We start from the raw sequence: 21,216 nt of genomic DNA, 5'->3' as shown, positions 1-21,216 counted from the left end.
GGCACAACATATTTTCAGATGGGGGTTCATGGACAAATGCTTATTAATTTGAGGGCCCTTGACATGAATATATTGGGAAAACCACTGTTTAAACAACAATAGGAAGGAAGCAAGCAAGCCCTAATATGCAACTACACTTTAGAAACAACAAGCCCCCCTCAAAAACCCACAACCTACAAGGGACTTGACAGAAAAAAAGCCCAAAGTCGCTTATAATAAGCGGACTTGGCAACACTAGAGGGGAGGCGTTCCTTCATTCGACAGAATCAGGTATGGTGATCGACGGAGCGAACCGGCCAATGGGCGTCCGAGTCTGGCCAAGTGTGGAAGGGCGGGGCTCGCGGTGGAGAGCCAATGGCGCGGCGTATGTATTGTTTTGACCTCTGAAAGCGCGTCACCGCCAGGGTTGCCATGTCGATTTATTATAAGCGAATATGGGCTTGTTTTTCTGTAAAGTTGCTTGTAAATATTGGTTAGTTGTGACTTGCAGGTTTAAGGGCTTAAAGTGTGTAGTTGCTTATTTGGGCTTGTTTTCTAATTATATTTAAACCAGTGGTTCTCAAACATTTTCATGTCAAGGTCTCAAGGACCCCCCAAATTAATATATTTGTCTTGTCCGCAGACCACCATCTAAAAACATTTTGTGCGAGCTAGGGACCCCCCTATACAAGATTTTGTGTCCAAAATACGCCCCCCCCCACATTACAAGCTCAGATTTTCAAATAGCCAATCCACAGGTTTAAAGTGCTCATGTGGCTTCTTTTGGGCTTGTTTCAGTAGACCCGGATGCTTGTTTCTCTCTCAAAACCGGGCAACACTGCGCGTCACCGCCTCCACCTCGTGCCCGTGGAGGAGGGGGAGGAGGAGGGGAGGCTATAAATACAGGCGCTCTGCCGACGGCGGGGGACGAAGTAGTAAAACTCCCGAGTGTCGGAGGGAGAGGAGCCGCTCTGCACAGCCTGCTGAACAGGACACTAAAACAACAAAAAAAAAGAAACTCAAAAATAAGAATAATAATAACCTTAAAAGAAACTGAAGAAAAGAAAGCAAACGTAACGTCAATCCTCATCCCGACAGACAGACATCTACATGTACTGGAATTACTTCTTTTTTTTTTACATCATGATAATATATTCTATGTGAAGAAAGTATTTATACCTTTAATACCGAACTGTTTTTTTTTTTTCACTTCTATTTGCACTAAACTAACGGTACTTCAAAACTACTGAGAATCTTTTTTTTACGGAAAAGTAAGTATTCATGCCTCTTTGCAGTTGTCAGTTTTGTTGTGCTGCTGTGCTGAGGGTTTCATTAAGCTGATCTGCTGCGTCAGTCCACGACGAGTTAGGGAGGGGTTGTGCGGGTGTGTGTTTGTGCGTGCTTGTGAGATAAATTAAGGTCTGTGTTAATACACAATTTTCTTGGTTCAAAGTGTGTTGCATCTCAACTGAAACCATGTTGCTGGCTGAAAGGCAGTGGTGGAAAGTAAAAGTCTGGAATTAAAAACGTACTCGAGTAAAAGTACAAAAGTGCAGGCATCAAAATGTACTTAAGTACGAAAAGTAAAAGTACTCATTTTGCAGAATGTCCCATTTCACCAGTTTTCAAATGTATACAAATCTTTTGAAAATAGCAGATCACAATGCTCACAATGCGTTGCATCGCGACGCATTGTAGATCGGCTATTTTCAAATGGACGAAATATATATAGGGCTGAAGTGTTTACAGTATATTTTGTAATAATAATCATAATCTACAAAGTAACTAAAGCTTTCAAATAATTGTAGTGGAGTAAGAGTACAATATTTGCCTCTGAGATGTAGTGGAGTGGATTCAGTGGAAGTAAAAGTATTGGAAATTGGAAATACTCAAGTAAAGTACAAATACCTCAACATTGTACTTAAGTACAGTACTTAAGTAAATGTACTTAGTTACTTTCCACCACTGACTGTATCAGGATTGATTAGATCCTGTAGCCTCTTGGTGGGTCGGTCCTCACTCAGCCAATGAATAAATCAAGTTTTAGCTGCGCGTAGAATACAAAGTGTCACACACACACTCGCTTCACTCTGCTGTCTTCAGCCCAGCCCTGAGCTTCGTTCGTTCGTTGGTTGGTGTTGGTGGTAGCGTTGCCAGGTTTCGCGAGAGAAACGACCAACCAGGTCCATGAAAACAAAGCCCAAAAAGAAGCGTCACATGAGCACTTTAAAACCTACAGAGCTGTGTGTGCTTCAAGCTTCAAGCATGTATATCTGCCAATTAAAAAAAGAAAAATCTTGAAAGTAATATGGAATATTTTCGAAACATTTAACACAAATCCTGTATGATGGTCCCTAGCACAAAATATTTTCAGATGGAGGTCTGCAGACAAATGCATATTAATTTGGGGGTCCTCGACATAAAGTGTTTGAGAACCACTGGTTTAAACAACAGTACACAGCAAGCCCAAATAAGCTTTGCTAGAAACGAGCCAAAAAAAAAGCAACCACCAACAATATTTACAAGCAACTTAACAGCTAAACCAGCCCAAAGTCGCTTATAATAAGGCGACATGGCAACACTGGTTCTTGGTTGATGGTCAAACTACTTTATGCAACGTAGCTTTATTTGAAGCTACGATTTGTCGATGGAAAAAAAGGAAAACGCGAGTCAGATTGCTCTGTAAAAGAGTCAATTCAACTTTGCTGTGTCTCATTGTCCGGCTTTATTTTCTTTTTCCCCCCCGAATCGTTCCGACAAATCGAAGGTGCTGTCAATTAGTTGATTGAACCAGTGAACCAGTTGTAGCTTATGGTGTATAACACCATAGGCGGCCCCCCCGACCCGGAGATAACATTTTGTCCTATTTTGCTAATCACTTAATTAACCACTTAAACCCCAGCATCGGTATTGTGGGGAAAGCTTTCGCTGAGAACAGCAGATCGACAAGCTCACAACACGTGGCGTTGTGAGCTTGTCGATCTGCTATTTTCTGCTAAAGCTTTCCCCACAATAACAGAAAACTGAAAAGACACTAGTATTGAGCCCAGAGGGACTCCAGTTACCCATATGGGGTTTAAGTGGTTAACAGTGAAGTTAACTGTGTTGTTGAAACGCTAGAACGAGGACGACTTCTTGTCAACTACATTTACCAGCCAGTAACTTGTTACATTGTTGTCATTGTTGGTTTATTAAATATAATGATAACCTTCTCAGCAGGTGATCAGTTCACTGACTGTAGCTTTACTGTACCTAGGCTAGGCTGTGGTGGATCTATTATGCAACACCAAATCCCAGAGTGGGCTTCAGAGAAAGCTTCAGCTTTCTTATTATTATTATTATTATTAATAAAAAATAGCCATATTCTCATATAGTGACACATTCCACCCCATCTGCCACTGTTGACACTGAAGATGTTTTTTTATTTTTTCCAATTATTACTATTTTTGTTTAAATGATTATTTGTGCAGCAAAACAAGAAGCTACACAGACTTGGTCGTCAGGCAGTGCAGGGTTAATGTTTAAAGGGCAATTCTGTGTACTGTATCTATATGGTCTACTCTGCAGTAGCAGCCAGCCAGCCACGAAGAACATTATGCATTTTGAAGCATGGCCTATTTTATAACATGTCCTTCAGTATGCACAGGACATTTCTAGACTAATGTGTGAGCTGTCTTTCTGAAATATGACACAGCCTATATTCTCTCGCTCTCACTCTCTATCTATCTATCTATCTATCTATCTATCTATCTATCTATCTATCTATCTACCTACCTATCTACCTACCTATCTACCTACCTACCTACCTACCTACCTACCTACCTACCTACCTACCTACCTACCTACCTACCTACCTACCTACCTACCTACCTACACACACACACACACACACACACACACACACACATTTAGGTAACATTACCAAAGGGGAAAAAAATATTTGTGTTCATCTATTTCTTGGGAATAGCATACTCATGGTATTTTTCCCCACTTGTGATTATTTCAGGAAAGAAAAAAAAGATCACTCGACCTGTGGAAGAACACCACTTCTACAAAACCAGCACTTTTTGTTTTTTCAACCAGTTTCAACTAAGCTCTAGTTCCTTTTTCGCCTGGTGCCAGACGACACCCTGTCCTCCCTGGAGATCCTCAGCAGCCCACCACGGATAAACAACACCCACCCAGTGGATACATTGGAGGCCAGACACACCCAGTCTCACACATCTGGTGCACTTCAGCAGTCAGCTATGCAGCTTGAAATCCAAGTAGCCCTCAACTTCATCATCTCCTACCTGTACAACAAACTGCCACGGCGGCGGGTCAACATCTTTGGCGAGGAGCTGGAGCGACAGCTGAAGCAGAAATATGAGGGACACTGGTACCCAGACAAGCCATACAAAGGCTCAGGATTCCGATGCATCCACGTGGGGGAGAAGGTGGACCCCGTGGTGGAGAAGGCAGCCAAAGAGAGCGGGCTGGACATCGAGGACGTCCGCCACAACCTGCCCCAGGACCTCAGCGTGTGGATCGACCCCTTCGAGGTGTCCTACCAGATCGGGGAGAAGGGGCCGGTCAAGGTGCTGTACGTCGACGACAGCAACGAGAGCGCGGCCGCCGCTGGGGGTCTGGACCTGGACAAGGAGATCAAGAACAGTTTCAACCCCGACGCGCAGGTCTTCATGCCCATCAGTGAGCCCGTAGTGGGCACCTCGCCCGTCTCTAGCTCACCCTCACCTCCCTTCGGCCACTCGGCGGCCGTCAGCCCCACCTTCATGCCCCGCTCCACCCAGCCGCTAACCTTCACGACTGCCACCTTTGCGGCCACCAAGTTCGGCTCGACTAAGATGAAGAGCAGCGGCCGCAACAACAACGGCAGCAGCGCTGCCGGGAACAAGGTGGCGCGCACTTCCCCCACCAACCTGGGCCTGAACGTGAACAGCCTCCTGAAACAGAAAGCCATCTCCACCTCCATGCACTCTCTGTACGGGCTGGGCCTCGGTGCGCAGCAGCTCCAGAAGCCCTCAGCCCTGTCCCCCAACGCCAAGGAATTTGTGTTCCCCAACCTGCAGAGTCAGGGCAGCCCGAGCGCTCTCTTCCCCGGAGACAGCTCACTCAGCCTCAGCCCGCTGCAGTACAGCAATGCCTTTGACGTGTTCGCGGCCTACGGCGGCCTCAACGACAAGTCCCTTATGGACGGCTTGAATTTCAGCTTGAACAACATGCAGTATTCTAACCAGCAATTCCAGCCAGTTATGGCCAACTAGTACATGTAAAGGTACAACTTCTGCTACTGCTACTACACACAGCAATGACCAGAGATAGGGGAAAAACACACACATACACACACACAAATGCACATATAAAAAAAAATTAAAAGAAAACAAAAAGAAAACATGGACAGAATGTCAAGGAAAAAAAGTGACTTGTCAGCTATAAGATCTTTTGTTACGAGTCCAAGAGCATGAGCCCGAGGGTGAATTACTTTGCCCCCTTGAGTTACTTTTCTTTTCTTTATTTATTTTTTTAATTTCATTTTTTTATGATGAAGCTTGTAGTACAAGATGCCCAAGCTTGGTTACCTAAACTTCAACATGCATCATTGTTATTTCTTTTGCCAACCAAGCACAAAATAATTTTTTACGTGACTGCTTTAAGATATTAAAAAACGAGAAAATAAAAAAAACAAACCCAAGTCATGGCCTCTTTCAGTATTTAAAACATAACTGGATGCCGCCAATTTGTCAAAGAATTGGCATAAATAAGTGGGATTTCCTGGTCTTTTTTCTAATTGTATAATTTAATTTAGTACAGAGTTTGTAAAATATCAGAGTATCTATTGTTTCTACGACATGGTATTGCATTTATATCTTTTTACTACTACAGTGATCCGTGATGGCTGCAGCGACTTAATGTTATTTCTTTTTTTATTGAAATTGTAAAATGAATCCATCTAAAAAAAATACAAAAAAAAAACATCGACTATTCTAAAGATTGTGTACAGAATATTCCGTAGTGGTGGGATTTAAGAATATTTGCTTTTTTGAAAAACATAAGAGTTGTATTTTCTGTTAAGAGTTTAAAGATTTTTGCTATATTATGGACAAAATGTAATCGTATATTAATTTTGTACCTACATTGTGCAATACTTGATAAAAAAAACAAAACGGTATAACAAAGTATTTGGAGTCAGTGTCTTACATGTTAAGAGGGACTGATAGTTTATTAAGTTTGTATTAAAATGCTTGAAAATAATTGCGCTTGTTCAGTTTCTCATTGGTCTTGTGGTTTACCTGGTTGACGCAGGTGATTACTTGAAGTATTTCGTCACTGCCGGGCAGAAACCTCATATCTCAATTTTTCAACTCAGTTTTGGACATACAAGGTTTCCACCCGACAGCAACAGTTTGTGTAGTACCACAACATGTCGGGGCATATTCCTGCACTATGGTAAAGGCAGAGCAACAAGGCTGTCCTTCAATGTCTACTCTTCATCTCTTCACTTAGCTCAACCTGCATTCATCGTTTTGTATTATGGCAAAGTAACGCATTATTTAGCCTTCTGTCCAAGACGTAATGTCTCTAAAATCCTTTAGGTTAGAGGCTTTGTAGTCAAATATCAATAATTGTTTTTTTAACATTTCCATTCAATATGCTGTTGACAAAGTTATTGCTTTGAACCAGGGTCTGCAGAAGATGAAACGTTGGCATACCTGTTCAGATTCCATATCTTCCATATGGACATCCGTGTGGCTGTCCATATGGACAGCATGTTTCCATACAACCCTGTCATTATGTGGTTGGCATATCGTATAACAATTGTCAGCATTTAGATGACCTTGGGTCAGATGTAAAGGGTAATAGTGATGTGAATGGGTTAAGCCTGAAAACCTGCTGGATATGGATATGTCATAACTAGGACTGTTGGCTAATTCCAGGGTTCCACAGGCTAACTGTGCACAGTGGCTACTTGCCCCCATACATCTGTGCTGCTTATTTAGTTAAAGCCACTTTCTGTCCTGCAGAACAATGTAGCTTTGTTAGGAGACACAGAACCCAGCAGACAGGCTGGAGGCTGTGTAGTTAGAAGTGGGTATTGTGTTGAAACTGTTGTAAATACTGAACTAAAATATCCACTGGGTTAAAATATCCCTGCCACATGCCATATCCCAGAGGCTGTTTAGATTGCCATGGTAGAGCACCGTCCCCTTTGATTTGATCCAATGTGTCAGAAAAGGATTAATTACCCACTTTAATGAAAAAGACTGTGATAAAATAAGCACTTCATCTCTTGTCTAACTGGCCAGGCTAGGCTAGGCTACAGTGCATCAGCAGTCAGTCACATTTCACCCAGTTTCCCTAGAAAGTTGCTTGGTTAATGGATAACTAGTTGTAGTGTTTTTGAGGGCTGAGTGAGAGTTAAGCATGCTCTTCTTAGGTTCTAAATAATGAAAAGGTTTTGGCTCACTGTTTGTTTTTTCGTGTGTATACCTTGCCCAATTCAATGGTTTTCCGCAGTGCCAAAGTGACTGTTTTGAGACACTTTACATTATTGGCTTCTTAAATGCTGGCCTAACCATGTGTGTTTAAAATGAACAGAAATGGCCATTTAATAAGTAATGACCTATTCGAATAAATCTGCTATAGTGCCATAACGCTCAGCTGTTAAGACATGTGACAGATCTAATCTCTGGGTTCCTCTGGCAATATTTAACCCATTTGAATCAACCTCTTAAATTACCACTGTTATGAGGCAATTACCACCTATCTGATGGCCCTGTTTCCCCTGAGGTCATCAGGATAGTGGACACCTTGGAGCCCTGCTATGAAGGCACAATGTAGCCAATGAGTAGAACATCATTTCAGTGTGGATTCAAATTGAACTCTTTATTGTCTATTGTAAACGACTCCTTTTATCTGTGCTGTGCAGTTTAATACAAGTTAGATTTGTTTATGATGACGTTGTGCACGTGGTTCTCAACGTTGGCTCGAGGGATCCCCAGATGTCCTTTAGGGGGCTAGTTAACCCCACCAGCGAAGTCCCTCAGGGCCATATACTAGTCTTTTATGTTTTCTGTTATTGTGGGGAAAGCTTTCACTGAAACTAGCCGATCTACACGATCGGCTATTTTCAGCGAAAGCTTTCCTCCACAATACGGATGCTGGGGTTTAAGTGGTTAAGGATGAAATGGATCCCTTATTGGTCTGTAACTCCCCAGCGTGTATGAATGAATACAACCGTATCAAATTGGGGATCGTGTGGCCCTGATGAACCTGGGCGTCCTTGACATGAAACGTGTTGGAAACCGGTGACTGTACAGCTGCGGGTTAGCACACTGTACTGAGGATGACACTACTGTGGTAGTGTGGTTGTGTTTACTGTGGCCGTCACTCTGAGGAGGAGTGTGGAACTAGCATGTCAGTGTGGAATGAGTGAAATCACTTTGACCCTGCTGCTGCCGCTGCTGGCATATCATGATCCCTCTGTGGAATTGGCTCATCATGGCTTGTCTGTCTGCCCGTCCTCTGGTACACTCTGGGGGGGTTTGATAGGCTGTGTAAAGTTCAGCCATAGAGATGGAACACTCTGTATGAGTGTTTATCTTATGTTCCCCCACACTGTGTGTGTGTGTGTGTGTGTGTGTGTGTGTGTGTGTGTGTGTGTGTGTGTGTGTGTGTGTGTGTGTGTGTGTGTGTGTGTGTGTGTGTGTTTCCCGTGTGTGTATTTGTCTTGATGTGAGTGTGTGTGTGTGTGTGTGTGTGTGTGTGTGTGTGTGTGTGTGTGTGTGTGTGTGTGTGTGTGTGTGTGTGTGTTTGTGTGTCTGTGCATGTGTGCGCGGAACGGGTTGTTCTGGGGATGCCATTGATGGATTATCGTGCTCTTGCTCGGCTGGTGCCTCTGGGCAACAGACTGTGTAGCGTCACGACTCAGGACTCTGCCTCTACCAGCCTGCCTGAGAGAGAGAGAGAGAGAGAGAGAGAGAGAGAGAGAGATAAGGGCATGGGTTTTAAAATGTCTCGCATACTGCAACTCCGCTACGGCTTGCACTATAATATATCCCCTCTCTCCTTGAGAGAGAGGAAGAGACGGCTATAGAAAGACGTAGTACAGAAATAGAAGGACGGGGTGGTGCAGGTGGAGGTAGGAGTTCATGATATTAATGGCCAGCCAAAGAGTGGTGGAGAGGAGACACCGGAGAGGCAGAGAGGAGCAGAGGAGAGGAATAATGAGGGGGGGGGTGGCGGTGGGGGTAGGAGACGAGACGCTAATGGGAGAGACTAGATGATGAGACAGGAACAGCAGAGAAAGAGAGAGAGAGAGACTGACAGAGACAGATATGGAAACATGATGATAGGGAGAGGGAATGGGAAAGGGTAGGAGTTCACAGAGAGGGACGGGGGGTTAAGAGGGAAACATTTACAGTGGTGCTAAAGTCTGACACACTGTGAGCTTGTAGATCGGCTATTTTCAGCACGTGACACTGTCCTGCAAATGGAATATATTTTGTAAATGGGCTAATCCTGTGCCGAGCCCCCCCCCCACCCCCCACTCCCCGAGTTCCCCATGCATCAAGAGAAACAGGTGGTGGCTTGACTCACGGGTTCACCCAGTCATCTGAACACACACACACACACACACACACACACACACACACACACACACACACACACACACACACACACACACACACACACACACACACACACACACACACACACACACACACACACACACACACACACACAACCTTAATGGCTTTTCAGTGTTTCCTCTCTTCCCGGTTGGAGCCATACCCCCACCCCTACCCCACCATCAGCACCACCAGCATCTATTCATGGCATTGCATCAGAGGAGCGCGTTGAGCAATGACAAGCCAGTGGGAAGTCCTGCTTTCCCCATGAACAAGACTTCACAACATGGCCACATTGTTTTGTATTGTTTTTGTTGGCTTTCTCAAAGTGGGGTCTAGGGACCCTCAGGGTTCATTGAGTACGTAAATGGACCCTTTACTGGCCTGTAACTCTGAGCGTAAAGAAATGGAACCGTTCCATTTGTCTATGCTCAGAGTTATGGGAGTTCTTTGAAATAACAAAAGTTTCAGAACTACAGGATTAAAGGATAAGCATAAGAATAGATGATCCGCCCTCCACATTCTGTTTGGTGGAATGCAGAGCCATCGTGCGATGCCAGCAACATTTATTGCTCACAGGTGCACGTGGAAAGATGGGATCTTTCCTTAAAACCCTATATTTAGTTGTACCGGATCCCCAATGGCTCTATACAGGCCCACGTCTTGTTTTATATCTTCACCGAAAACAGCCAGTCTACAAGCTTATACAACGCGTCGCAACGTGACAACGCTGTGAGATATTTCCGACTGACGGCCCCACGCAAAGGGTTCAAGTGGTTAAAAGGCTTTATCATGGTGGAGGGAGAGACAGCAGGCAATGGAAGCCAAAGCAAGTATCAAGAGTATTGACACAAGCGGCTTCAAATAGATGTTCCCACACCCCACCCATTTGGAACACATGAGCTCACATTACGGGAAGGTGTCGACATGCATGAGAATGACACCACTGGCGCTTTGTCAAATACACTCTTATTAATACTACGCCCTGCGGAGTGCCCTGATACACTGAGGCCTTGTAGTGGTAGGCAAATGTTGATACGGATATGTTTGCTGCGGAGAATGTTTGCTAAGAGGCTTCCAGAGAACTAGCTGCTGCTGCCCTGTCATCAGGTCAAACCTGTTCAATGCCCACAGATTCAGATTCAGGTTCAAGTTCAAGGTTCAAAGGTTCGTTGTTACATCTTGTGTAGTGTGTACAGGTCAGGAGTATGCCGTTTTGGGACGGCACCTTTTGGACGTCACATACTTGCATTTCACTACTCGTACCTGTATGAGTAAACAACAATAACAAATAAACCTTCTTGATTCTCGAGGTGCAGAAGAGTTAAATGTACTTTTGTGTCCTGTACATTTCGGCTCGGTCCGCCTTGTCACGCGCACACAGACGCAGACACGTCAGATACACCCAAACTACACACACACACACACACACACACACACACACACACACACATGCGCGCACACGCGTGTGTGTGTGTGTGTGTGTGTGACACACACACACACACACACGCGTGTACACACCCACTGTGAGCTTTATTCGCAGGTCTGCGTAGCAAAGCGGGAGGTGTCCGTTTGCTCAGCAACACTGTACATATCCCCAGCAGACACTCGTGTGCCCAGCCCTGTATATACTGCAGCAGCTGCTCTTATCTCCAGCAGGGAACCAAAAACAAACAGACAGGCCTCCCCTCCCTTACAGGCTATCCCCTGCCGCCCCTCCCCCCCCCCCCCCCCGCCAGCCAGAGCCACCTACTCCTGCTTGCTTGCTTTCCAGAGCAGAGACTATATCACACCACTGAGACGCATGCGTCATGTAGCCCCCCGCCCCGTACCTGCTACGTCCTGGGTCCTCCTGATAGGGGGAGAGTAGGGGCGGGGGCTACGCTCAGTGGGTGGAAAAAGTACTCAACTTAAGTAAAAGTATCAATACTGCAATGTAGAAATACTCGTTTATGAGTAAAAGTGCGGAATTCTAAATGTACTTGAGTAAAAGTATAAAAGTATTGGCATCAAAATGTACTTAAAGTACCAAAAGTAAAAGCACTCATTATGCAGAATGTCCCATTACAAGTTTTCAAATGTATAAAAATCTTTTGAAAATAGCAGATCTACAAGCTCACATAGCAGCTTTAAGTACAGCGCACATAGCAGATCTACAAGCTCACAATGCGTTGTGATGCGATGCACTGTGAGCTTGTAGATCGGCTATTTTCAAATGGCCAAAATGTATATAGGGCTGAAGTGGTTAATGTATACAGTTTTCAGTTTTGTAATAATAAGTAACTAGTAACTCAAGTTTTTAAATAATTGTAGTGGAGTAAAAGTACAATATTTGCCTCTGAGATCTAGTGGAGTAGAAGTAAATGTATTGGAAATTGGAAATATTCAAGTAAAGTACAAATACCTCAAAATTGTACTTAAGTACAGTACTTGAGTACATGTCCTTAGTTACTTTCCCTGATATCAGGGATACTGACATCTAAATTCAATGTTTGGGCTAAAACTGTGGAAACAGTAGGCTCTACGTACAGCAGCCATATTGGAAAGAAATAGTGTACCGTGGTGGTTCTCAAACGTTTTAATTTCAAGAACCCCTATAACTCTCATAGTTACCCACCCATAAGGGGGCCATTTGGAACCTTGAGGGTACCTGGACCACACTTTGAGACCCACTGGTGTACCAGAGTGTTTATCAGTGAGTCAACATGCACAATATCAGCACCCTGACTCTGTTTGACCAGAGTGGAACAGAGCCTTCATTAGTATCATTGGTAACACCTATGAAGGAAGTAAGGAAGAGGGCCATTTTCAGTCCATAAGGAGACAGTGATATGATATGTTTTCAAAGCAGATTGGCGTAGGTTTGTTAGCGGCTGTTCTTGCCACTGTTCTAATCTAACCCGTGTAGTGAATTCAGATTTCACCAGACATGTCAGCAGGCAGAGCCTCTATGAGCCAGGCGATTTTCTTTAGAAAAATAAGGACATGTTTTGAAATGTTCTCCTATAATGACAAGGCCAACATAGGGAGGTCAGGGTTAAAGGGGTTAGCATTGCAGCTCAGTTATCAGGTAAACACAGGCTAGTCCTATCTGATATCTAGATGAAGTGGGGCTCTAAGCCAGGGTTTCCAAAACAATGGGTTGGGACCCATTTTTGTGTCACAAAACCATTTTTATGGGTGTAAATGTTACACCCATAAAGAATATATATATATATTAAAAAGGGCATAAGTGGTTAATTCACCATGTATTTTTTGTAAGTGTGGGTCCCTGCAGGGAGACACCAAATGTCTCTTCTGGGTCTCAAGCTAAAACGTTTGGGAACCACTGCTCTAAGGATATCGTTCCAGCCGTCAATCCATCCGTATGTATTACCATGGGACTTTATGTGAACCTCCATGAACCCTAGCCTAGAGGATGAACCCTGCTGACTCTGGTGACTCAGTGGCCTTTCCTTGAATGCCACCCTTTAGGCTAAAGCTTCCCTTTGCACACAAGTTATCTCAAAAACTAAATGGACAGATTGCCATTAAAGAATTTGAGTTTTTCTATAATAGTTAATTTAATTTTTTTTTATGACAAGACAACGGGATAATGCTAAAAACATAACAAAACTGTGAGAATGTCCATCTTAGCGGTTGGAATTAGTACAGAGGCATGGTATAGAGTTCAACCAGACGATGTATTTATTCACCAAACACCAACAAAGACAACATTCAATTCTGCAACCCTCTTGGCATGGTGTTGTCCAGCTTTCCACCCTTCGCTCTCTCTGACAACTGGCAGCCTTATATACCCGCCCCCCCCCCCCCCCCCCCCCCCCCCCCCCGACATCCTGACCATGGTCCAGCTCAATCTACTGAAACACATAACATGTAATGTTAAGCATTCAATCAAAACTCAACAATAAAACATCACACAAAAAATACATTGCACTCTCCATATTGCACTAAGTAAGGTAAAGTAAGGTGAAAATAAAGTAACAGAGGACCTCTCTCTGTTACAGGTACATACAGCTACAGTTTCCACCACAATAAGGTCCTGCCATCAGTACAGTCCGCCAGAAGATTTATAAGGAGTCCATATTTTATCATAGATGTCCAACTGTCCTTTCATGTTGTAGTGAAAATAATGTTTTCTTTTATTTGGGGGGGGGGGGGCTGTTCTTGTACAGCAATATTTTTTTCTTTTTGCAGCAATAAATGCAAGGTTACACCATTTTATTTGATAACAATAACCATCCTTGAAGACTCCAATTCATGGAGGATGAACACTGATTATTTGTGTGACCCCGTGACCTTTCCTCACAGGGTGGGCCTCTTAGTCTTGTTTTTCTTTTTTCCCGTCTGGTTCAACTGGTTTCCCTGGTCCATTGTCACATACATTAGATAAGGCAGATGTATCTCCTAGATCTCAGCAGGCCATAGCTTGCTCCAAATAAAGCCCCAAATGAAACATTCTGAGAGGAACGGGTTAGCGAGACAAGGCCCCCAGCCATCCGTATCTTCACAACATATTTCTGCAAGGTTTGGCATCAGGCAGGCTATCACAGTGTGCTTGTTTGAAGGCTGCTCCCCGCTTTCTGCCTAAAAAGATAACACACCTCTTGTATGAAAACAACCCTGAGTGTGTCCAGTGGTGTTAAGTAACTAAGTACATTTTATAGTGCTGTACTTAAAGCTGCACTATTTAACTTTCCTCTTCTACCCCGGATTTGAACCGGGTGAGACATGACCTTTGACGCGATCTAAATGTCTCAATGGAAGAAGAGCAGGGAGACAAAATACAACCACCCCATTTGTATAAGTTGTATTGTATTACCATACTCTACCAGACAGATTTGACAAAATAACATTGTATTCATTAAAAAAAGTTACATAGTGAGGCTTTAAGTACAATTTTGAAATAACTTTCACTTGACTATTTACATTTCTCGCTACTTTATACTTCTACTACACTATACTACATCTAAGAGGCAAATATAGTACTATTTATGGCACTACAATTATGACAGTTTTTGTTACTTGTTACTCTGTGGATTCAGATAATATATATATATATATATATATATATATATATATATATATATATATATATATTTGTTTTAAAGGAGTTACACCATGAATTTAAAAAATAATAATAATATTTGATATCATATTGTTTATGTCCCTCAAACGTTTTTCAAAAGGTTTGAGCCTAAATCAAGCCTCAGATATACTCATTCCAACTAACTTCTCTCTGGCTTATAAAGCACTTTCACCTGCAATACCACATTGTCCTGTTTGGCACGGGGCGCTATTGAGCCAGTTTGTATGCATGTTATGTCCTGGTTCTGTGTGGAAAAAGTAAAAAGAAAAAAATAAGAAAAAATGAAAAAAAAAAAAAAAAGATTTTTTTTTTTCAATACTTTTTGCTTTTACTCCAGTAAAATTTTGAATACAGGCCTTTTACTTGAACTAGGCTTTTTAATTGCAACAGAGTATTTTTTAAATATATATTGTGGTATTCGTCTCTGTCGGGTGGAAACCTCATATGTCCAAAACGGTTACTTTTCAGGATTCAAATTCAAAAGTGGCAAAAGTAGCAGATCTACAAGCTCAAAACGGCACATGTGGATCTGCTACTTCTGATGCTTTTGTGAGACGCTGTAGTGCGATCAAAAATTTACGAAAAAAATACCAAAAGTTAGAAATGGAGATGAGAGGTTTCTGCCCCGAGAGCAACGTATTGATACTTTTACTTTAAGTATGAAGAAAGAAGCCCTTCTTCCACCAGTGAACGTGTCCCCGTCTTGCCTCTATAGCTGCAAGGAACAGGGAACATTTTTTCGCTGTCATGTCCAGGAGACATGAATCATGTCTGGTGTGTCAGAGGAGGAGGGACGCTTAATCAGCGCTGTGCAATCTTCACATCTGTGATACTGGGTGCTGGTGGTAGGGTGGGCCAGGGTGACACCTGCTATTCATCACCTGTGTGTGTGTGTGTGTGTGTGTGTGTGTGTGTGTGTGTGTGTGTGTGTGTGTGTGTGTGTGTGTGTGTGTGTGTGTGTGTGTGTGTGTGTGTGTGTGTGTGTGTGTGTGTGAGAGAGAGAGAGAGAACAGTGGGTGAGAGGAGACTGAGAGTGCCATAGCAACAGAGGAATCTTCTGGGTGTCTCCGCGAGGCTCTGTCCTTGGAAGAGGCTGATTTGTGGCTATAGCAGGAGAGAGAGAGAGAGAGAGAGAGAGAGAGAGAAACGCTGTAGTGCACTGAATGAGACAGAAGAGGAAAACAGGGTATGTTTATGAGGGGGAAGGGTGTGTGTGTGTGTGTGTGTGTCTGTGTGCGTGTGCGCGTGTGTGCGCGCGTGTGTGCGTGCGTGCCGGTGTATTCATATGCATGGGTACGTGTGTGCTCATGTAGCCTACTGTGCATCCTGTGCATGGCTTTTGAGAATGTGTGCTAAATTTATACTGTGCACGTGTGCGGACAGTATAGAATACACAAACACCCGTGACAGGGCTTTGGGGAACACAAGCAGACACACACACACACACACACACACACATGCCCGCACGCACACACATGCCCGCACGCACACACTCACACAACACGTGCGCACCCAAATAAATTATCGCTGCCTCCCCGAGACACTGTGCACGTGCTCTGACTCGACAGGCATGAAAGGAAGCTATCTGGAGGTCTAACATGCAGAGCTAGGCTTCCAGGGAAGTCACATTATTGATGTGGGTATTGGAGGCATCACAGCTAACTAACGACATATCGTTGCTGTCGGGCAGAAACCTCCTACCGTCATCATTTTAAACTTTTTATGTTTTGTTCCCTGTAAATGAATGCCCTGCTTCGCCGTACAAGAGTGTCGCACAAAAGTAACGAAAACATCGCAGATCTACAAACTCAAAAAGGTTTTCAGCTTGTAGATCGGCTATTTTCACTATTTTAAAACGTAAAGAAAAATAACAATAGGTACGCCTTTGGACGTACAAGGTTTCCACCGGCAGCGACGGCATAACTTTCCCTCCTGGGTTCCCACCAACGCCGGTTAATCCTCGTTAAGCCCAGTTTGTACTTCGGCGCACGACTGTATCGCTCGCCGAAAATAGCAGACCTAGCTATACAAGCTCACAATGCATCCTGGGGGAGCAAGCCTCCAGGACGGCGGTGGCTTTTTGAAGCAAGAATGAACTATAGCGGCCAAATCTGGTACTGCATGCTTAGCACATGAAGGACACTATTATTAATGTGCATGCTCCACTGTCATCAGGTTGATGACCCAACCTGGAAGAAGGGTGTAGTTCTGGGGGAGTATGCGCCGAGTGAGAAACATATATAGCTGTATGGTTGTGAGCTTGTATGTTGGCAACACAGTCGTGTGACCAAATCGGGCTTCATCTGTACATGACGTCACCGATACTTTTTTTCCACCCTGCGCTGGAAGAAAATATAAATAAAACACCTGTTGCCATTTCAAAATGATTATGAATTCAACTTATAGTCATGCTGGAGTTACCTGACTTATGCCACGGAGCATTTTGAACCCCTTTCATGAATAATATTTCCATATATTACAAAACAAAGCCCTTCGGTGTTAAGAAAACGCCACCTTCTCCCACTCGTGTTTGGGAGTCACGAGAGCAAGTCGCCGTAGGGCATACTTCCCTGCTCACACTTCGGCCCTTATTCACCGCGCCGGCGTATACGCATCAGTGAAATGTTTTGTCAACAAGGCGAATATGTTCTCAAAGGAGGCCCTTTTTTACTCCACCTCTCCTCAGACGCGCGAAGAACGGGGCTTGTTGGCCTTATAGCGCACGCACACACGCTCGCTATGGATCAACAGGGGGAGAAGGAAGTCAAAACATGCAGAGATAAAGCTGGCTCTGTGGCCGTCACCCGGCAGTGGCACGGGGCCAGGCCGCCATGAATGGAGGCCTCTATGTTCCATGCTCTTGACCCCGCGATGAGGCTCGAGGTCAACTCCAAAACGCTGAATTAACACAGGCGGGACGATTGCTGAGGAGGAAGAGACATAGAAGACAACGGCACTCATCTCCTCGCGATTTGACACACTTTTCGTTGCTGTCGGACGGGTTGAAACCTTGCATGTCCAAAGCCATCTATTTCTCTTTAATAGTGAAAATAGCCGACAAGAGTGTGACACTCTTGTATGATGAAATAGGGCATTCATTTACGAAAGAACATAACAAATTTAAATATGGTGATACAAGGTTTCTGCCTCACAGCAATGTTTTGTGAGATAGATAGATAGATAGATAGATAGATAGATAGATAGATAGATAGATAGATAGATACATAGATACTCCGTCATCGGTGTGTGAATGAGTGAATATAATGCACATTGCAAAGCACTTTGGATAAAGACACATTTCTTTATAGATAATTTGTCCAAAAAGAGGAAATTCTTTTCCACAGTAGGTAAAAAAAATATATGTAGGTTCTGTACATAATTGTACAGAATTAAAGAAAATACAGGAATTACAGGAACACTTAATTACAGGGGTCACACAATACAGACAAAGTCATGGATTGACACTCTACACACCACAGACTGGGTTTTTGTAACTGTAAGGAGGATATTACTTATTTAAAGCCTGTATATGGCTGTGGGAACAAAGCTCTTGCTGAAACAAGCCTTTCATGGTAAATAGTAAAATGGTGCATTTAATGGTGCTTTTAATTTCAAGGACCCCCAGTGTGACATAGGCCATGATGTTTGGAGCTGTGGTTATTGTCCAGAGTAATGCCAAGGTATCTGAAAGACTTCACCACTTCTAGTACCTTCTCTCCTCTGATGGTGAGAATGAAGGGAAGGATCAGTGATTTGGGCGGCTAATGAGCAGTTCTTTAGTCTTTGAGATGTGCTAAAGGGTTTAAACAGCCATAACTCCAGTTCCCAGCATGCTACAGTTTCTAACATTTCAAATGGCCATAACTCTGGATTTTAAGGCGGCCTGAAAATCTAGTATGCTAAAATGGGATTTGGAATGTTGATAGGCAGAGAGAGTCATTGTTATTGTTCAGTGCGAGGACGGCTGTGTCATGTGCACATTTTGAAGTAGTGGGTAGTGGTGGTTGGGATTTGACAGTCAGAGCGTGTAGTAGAGAAATGGACCGAGTATGCTCCCCTGTGGAGTGCCAGAACGCCTCACATGTAAGCTTGTAGATTGGCTATTTTAGCAGCATATTCGCCTTTTATGACATGTCCAGATTATGGACACTATGGTTCATGTGGTTACATTGGCAGACTGCATTTTATAGGACACACATGGAATACTTGCATAATTTTGCTAGAGAGAGAGAGAGAGAGAGAGAGAGAGAGAGAGAGAGAGAGAGAGAGAGAGAGAGAGAGAGAGAGAGAGAGAGAGAGAGAGAGAGAGAGAGAGAGAGAGAGAGAGAGAGAGATATATTGGTACAGTAAGAGTATTGGTACAGTAAACCTGTTAGAACGTCCCTGGGAATGTACTGCCAGGGACTGCTACAGCTGGAGCTGCTCTGTCTGACTCAGGACTCTGGAATCCCAACCATCCAAACACGCACGTGTATGCACACACACACACACACGCACACATGCACACATGCACGCGCACACACACACAGAGAGAGAGAGAGTTCCCCGTTTTCACTTTCTCTCACGTGTACATCTTTCACATTTTTGCTTGAAGTCTATCCTGTGTTTTGTAGTTGCTCTTTAAACTGACAAAAGTCGAACAAAAAGAAGACTCAAAATTCCAGGTGCTATTTCAACATACATTTTATCTTAACATTTCCGTCATTTGCAGTTATTTTAAGTCAAAGGTCAAGGTTCAAGGGTGAACTACGCAGCTCTACTATTAAAATATTTTTTTATGGCATTCGTTGATACAGTATATAAGAAAAGAGAAACACTCTTCTTGATTATTGGATTAACTTTAATGTATCTAAATGTCGGTTTCGATATATCTTCGGTGAATTGCCCAGCAGCCTTACTGCATGCGTTTGTGAACGCACACAAACTGTCCAGGATTGCCCGGGGGCAGGGGAAATTTCTATTCTGCATTTACACAGCAGATGGCTGCTCAGATGGCTCAGCTGTTAGGGGTTAAGTATCTTACTTGGGGACACGTTGACTCTGCGACCTGAGGGTCGAATCTGCAGCCGGTCCAGTTCCCAGACGGCCTCTCCGGCTACGGCCACCTTTTAAGCCTGAGTTACACTTTAAAAATAGCAGATCTACAAGCTCACAACGCGTCACAGCGTCACAGCGTTAGATGGGTACAGTAGAACTTGAACACAGGCGGTCAGACGTGCATCTTTCCTCCAAACGCCGGCTTCTTTTGGGGGGCTGACCTTCCTGCTGAGCTGACATAACCTGCTGACACATGCATGTTTCTTTATGCAAATGGGACTCCCTGTCGAGCCCCCGGCTTCCGTTTACATCCATTTCCATGCGGGATAGCCATTCTATAAAATGATTTGCATGTGTGAATGTGAGAACATATTATTTGCGTTAGCTAACTGTTTAAACGTTTAAAGAAATTGTTCCTTCTCATTCTGAAGATACTGAAGACAACATGTCTACAAAAACGAATGAAGATTAAAAACCTCATGTCGTGGTCTTATGTAAAGAGATGACCTCTATAAGCTGTGGTCCGCCAGCTCCTTTATCTGCCGTTTGAAATTCTCTATACATCCTGTACTGTATTTTCAAGGTCATTGCTAATTGTCTGCATGTTTCAACTGCCCCTGAATAAAAGCCCTCTTTTCCTCCCTCCCCTCTTAGCTCTGGTATTGTATGTACCCTTGAGCAGATAAACTACGCTTTCTTTCTTGTTCTGCATCAGGCATGATGACTGTATAGGGTGTATACATTTGTATCCTTTAGATTGTGTAGGCAGAGTGTGTACATTTGTAGAATTGATGTATACTTGATATAGTGTTTTTATTGTGATGTCACTCTTCCTATGATTGCATCTTACTGGTACTTCTAAAGCCCTGTATCTGTAATTTAAACTGCTGTGCTGCAAGGTTGTTATAGTTAACGAAACGAAATAACAAAAACTAAAATTGGAAAAACATTTTCGTTAACTGAACTAACTAAAAAATAGCGGAAACTGTATTGTGTGTTTACAAAACTAACTAAAACGAATTGAAATTATAGACAAAATTAGTTAGTTTACGTTTGTGGATGGTTGGTGGTTCATCTGTAACTGAATACATTTTTAACACACAATACTTACCTTTTCAATCCTGCACCTGACAAATAACCCAAAGTATAAAAAAAACTAACACTAAAACTAATAAAAACTGACTAAAACTGCTAGCATTAAAAAAAAAAAAAAAAAAAACTAGCAAATCCACTCTAAACATTACAACTATAACTCCAAAACTATTATAACCTTGCTGTGCTGTCTCTGGCGCCTGAATTCCCACCCGTGGGATCAACAAAAGGCCAACATGCTCCTGCCGACGTCCAAACCTTTCTTCGGAAAGGGAGTTGATGTAACTGAAAATCTTTCTGAACTTCTGATAGGCGGTCTCAGAACGTTTTGTAAGAACTCGTGCACCTCCAGATGTCCTGACACTCCGAACTATAGTTTGGAAAGCCTGT

At 43.3% G+C, this 21,216-nt stretch overlaps 1 protein-coding gene across 2 annotated transcripts; it reads left to right on the top strand.

Annotated features, from left to right (window-relative positions):
* The first annotated feature begins 912 nt into the window (after window positions 1-912).
* Window positions 913-6,231, top strand: tob1a (transducer of ERBB2, 1a). 2 transcript variants are annotated; one of them, XM_084071782.1, is made up of 2 exons: window positions 913-1,250; window positions 3,986-6,231. In XM_084071782.1, exon 2 carries the CDS (start codon window positions 4,227-4,229, stop codon window positions 5,241-5,243), a length of 1,017 nt encoding a protein of 338 aa, XP_083927908.1. In that variant the 5' UTR covers window positions 913-1,250; window positions 3,986-4,226; the 3' UTR covers window positions 5,244-6,231. The 2 variants fall into 2 exon arrangements, with proteins under 2 accessions (XP_083927908.1, XP_083927909.1); XM_084071783.1 differs by having other exon boundaries at window positions 913-1,254.
* Window positions 6,232-21,216: the final 14,985 nt, after the last annotated feature.

The sequence above is a fragment of the Gymnoscopelus microlampas genome (genome assembly GCF_963454915.1).
Source record: "Gymnoscopelus microlampas genome assembly, chromosome: 11".
NCBI classification, from domain to species: Eukaryota; Metazoa; Chordata; class Actinopteri; order Myctophiformes; family Myctophidae; genus Gymnoscopelus; species Gymnoscopelus microlampas.
This window is presented reverse-complemented; position numbering and strand designations above follow the sequence as displayed.

Excerpts from the sequence above, each read along its gene's own strand:
- tob1a (XM_084071782.1), top strand. The coding sequence starts at position 4,227 with ATGCAGCTTGAAATCCAAGTAGCCCTCAACTTCATCATCTCCTACCTG.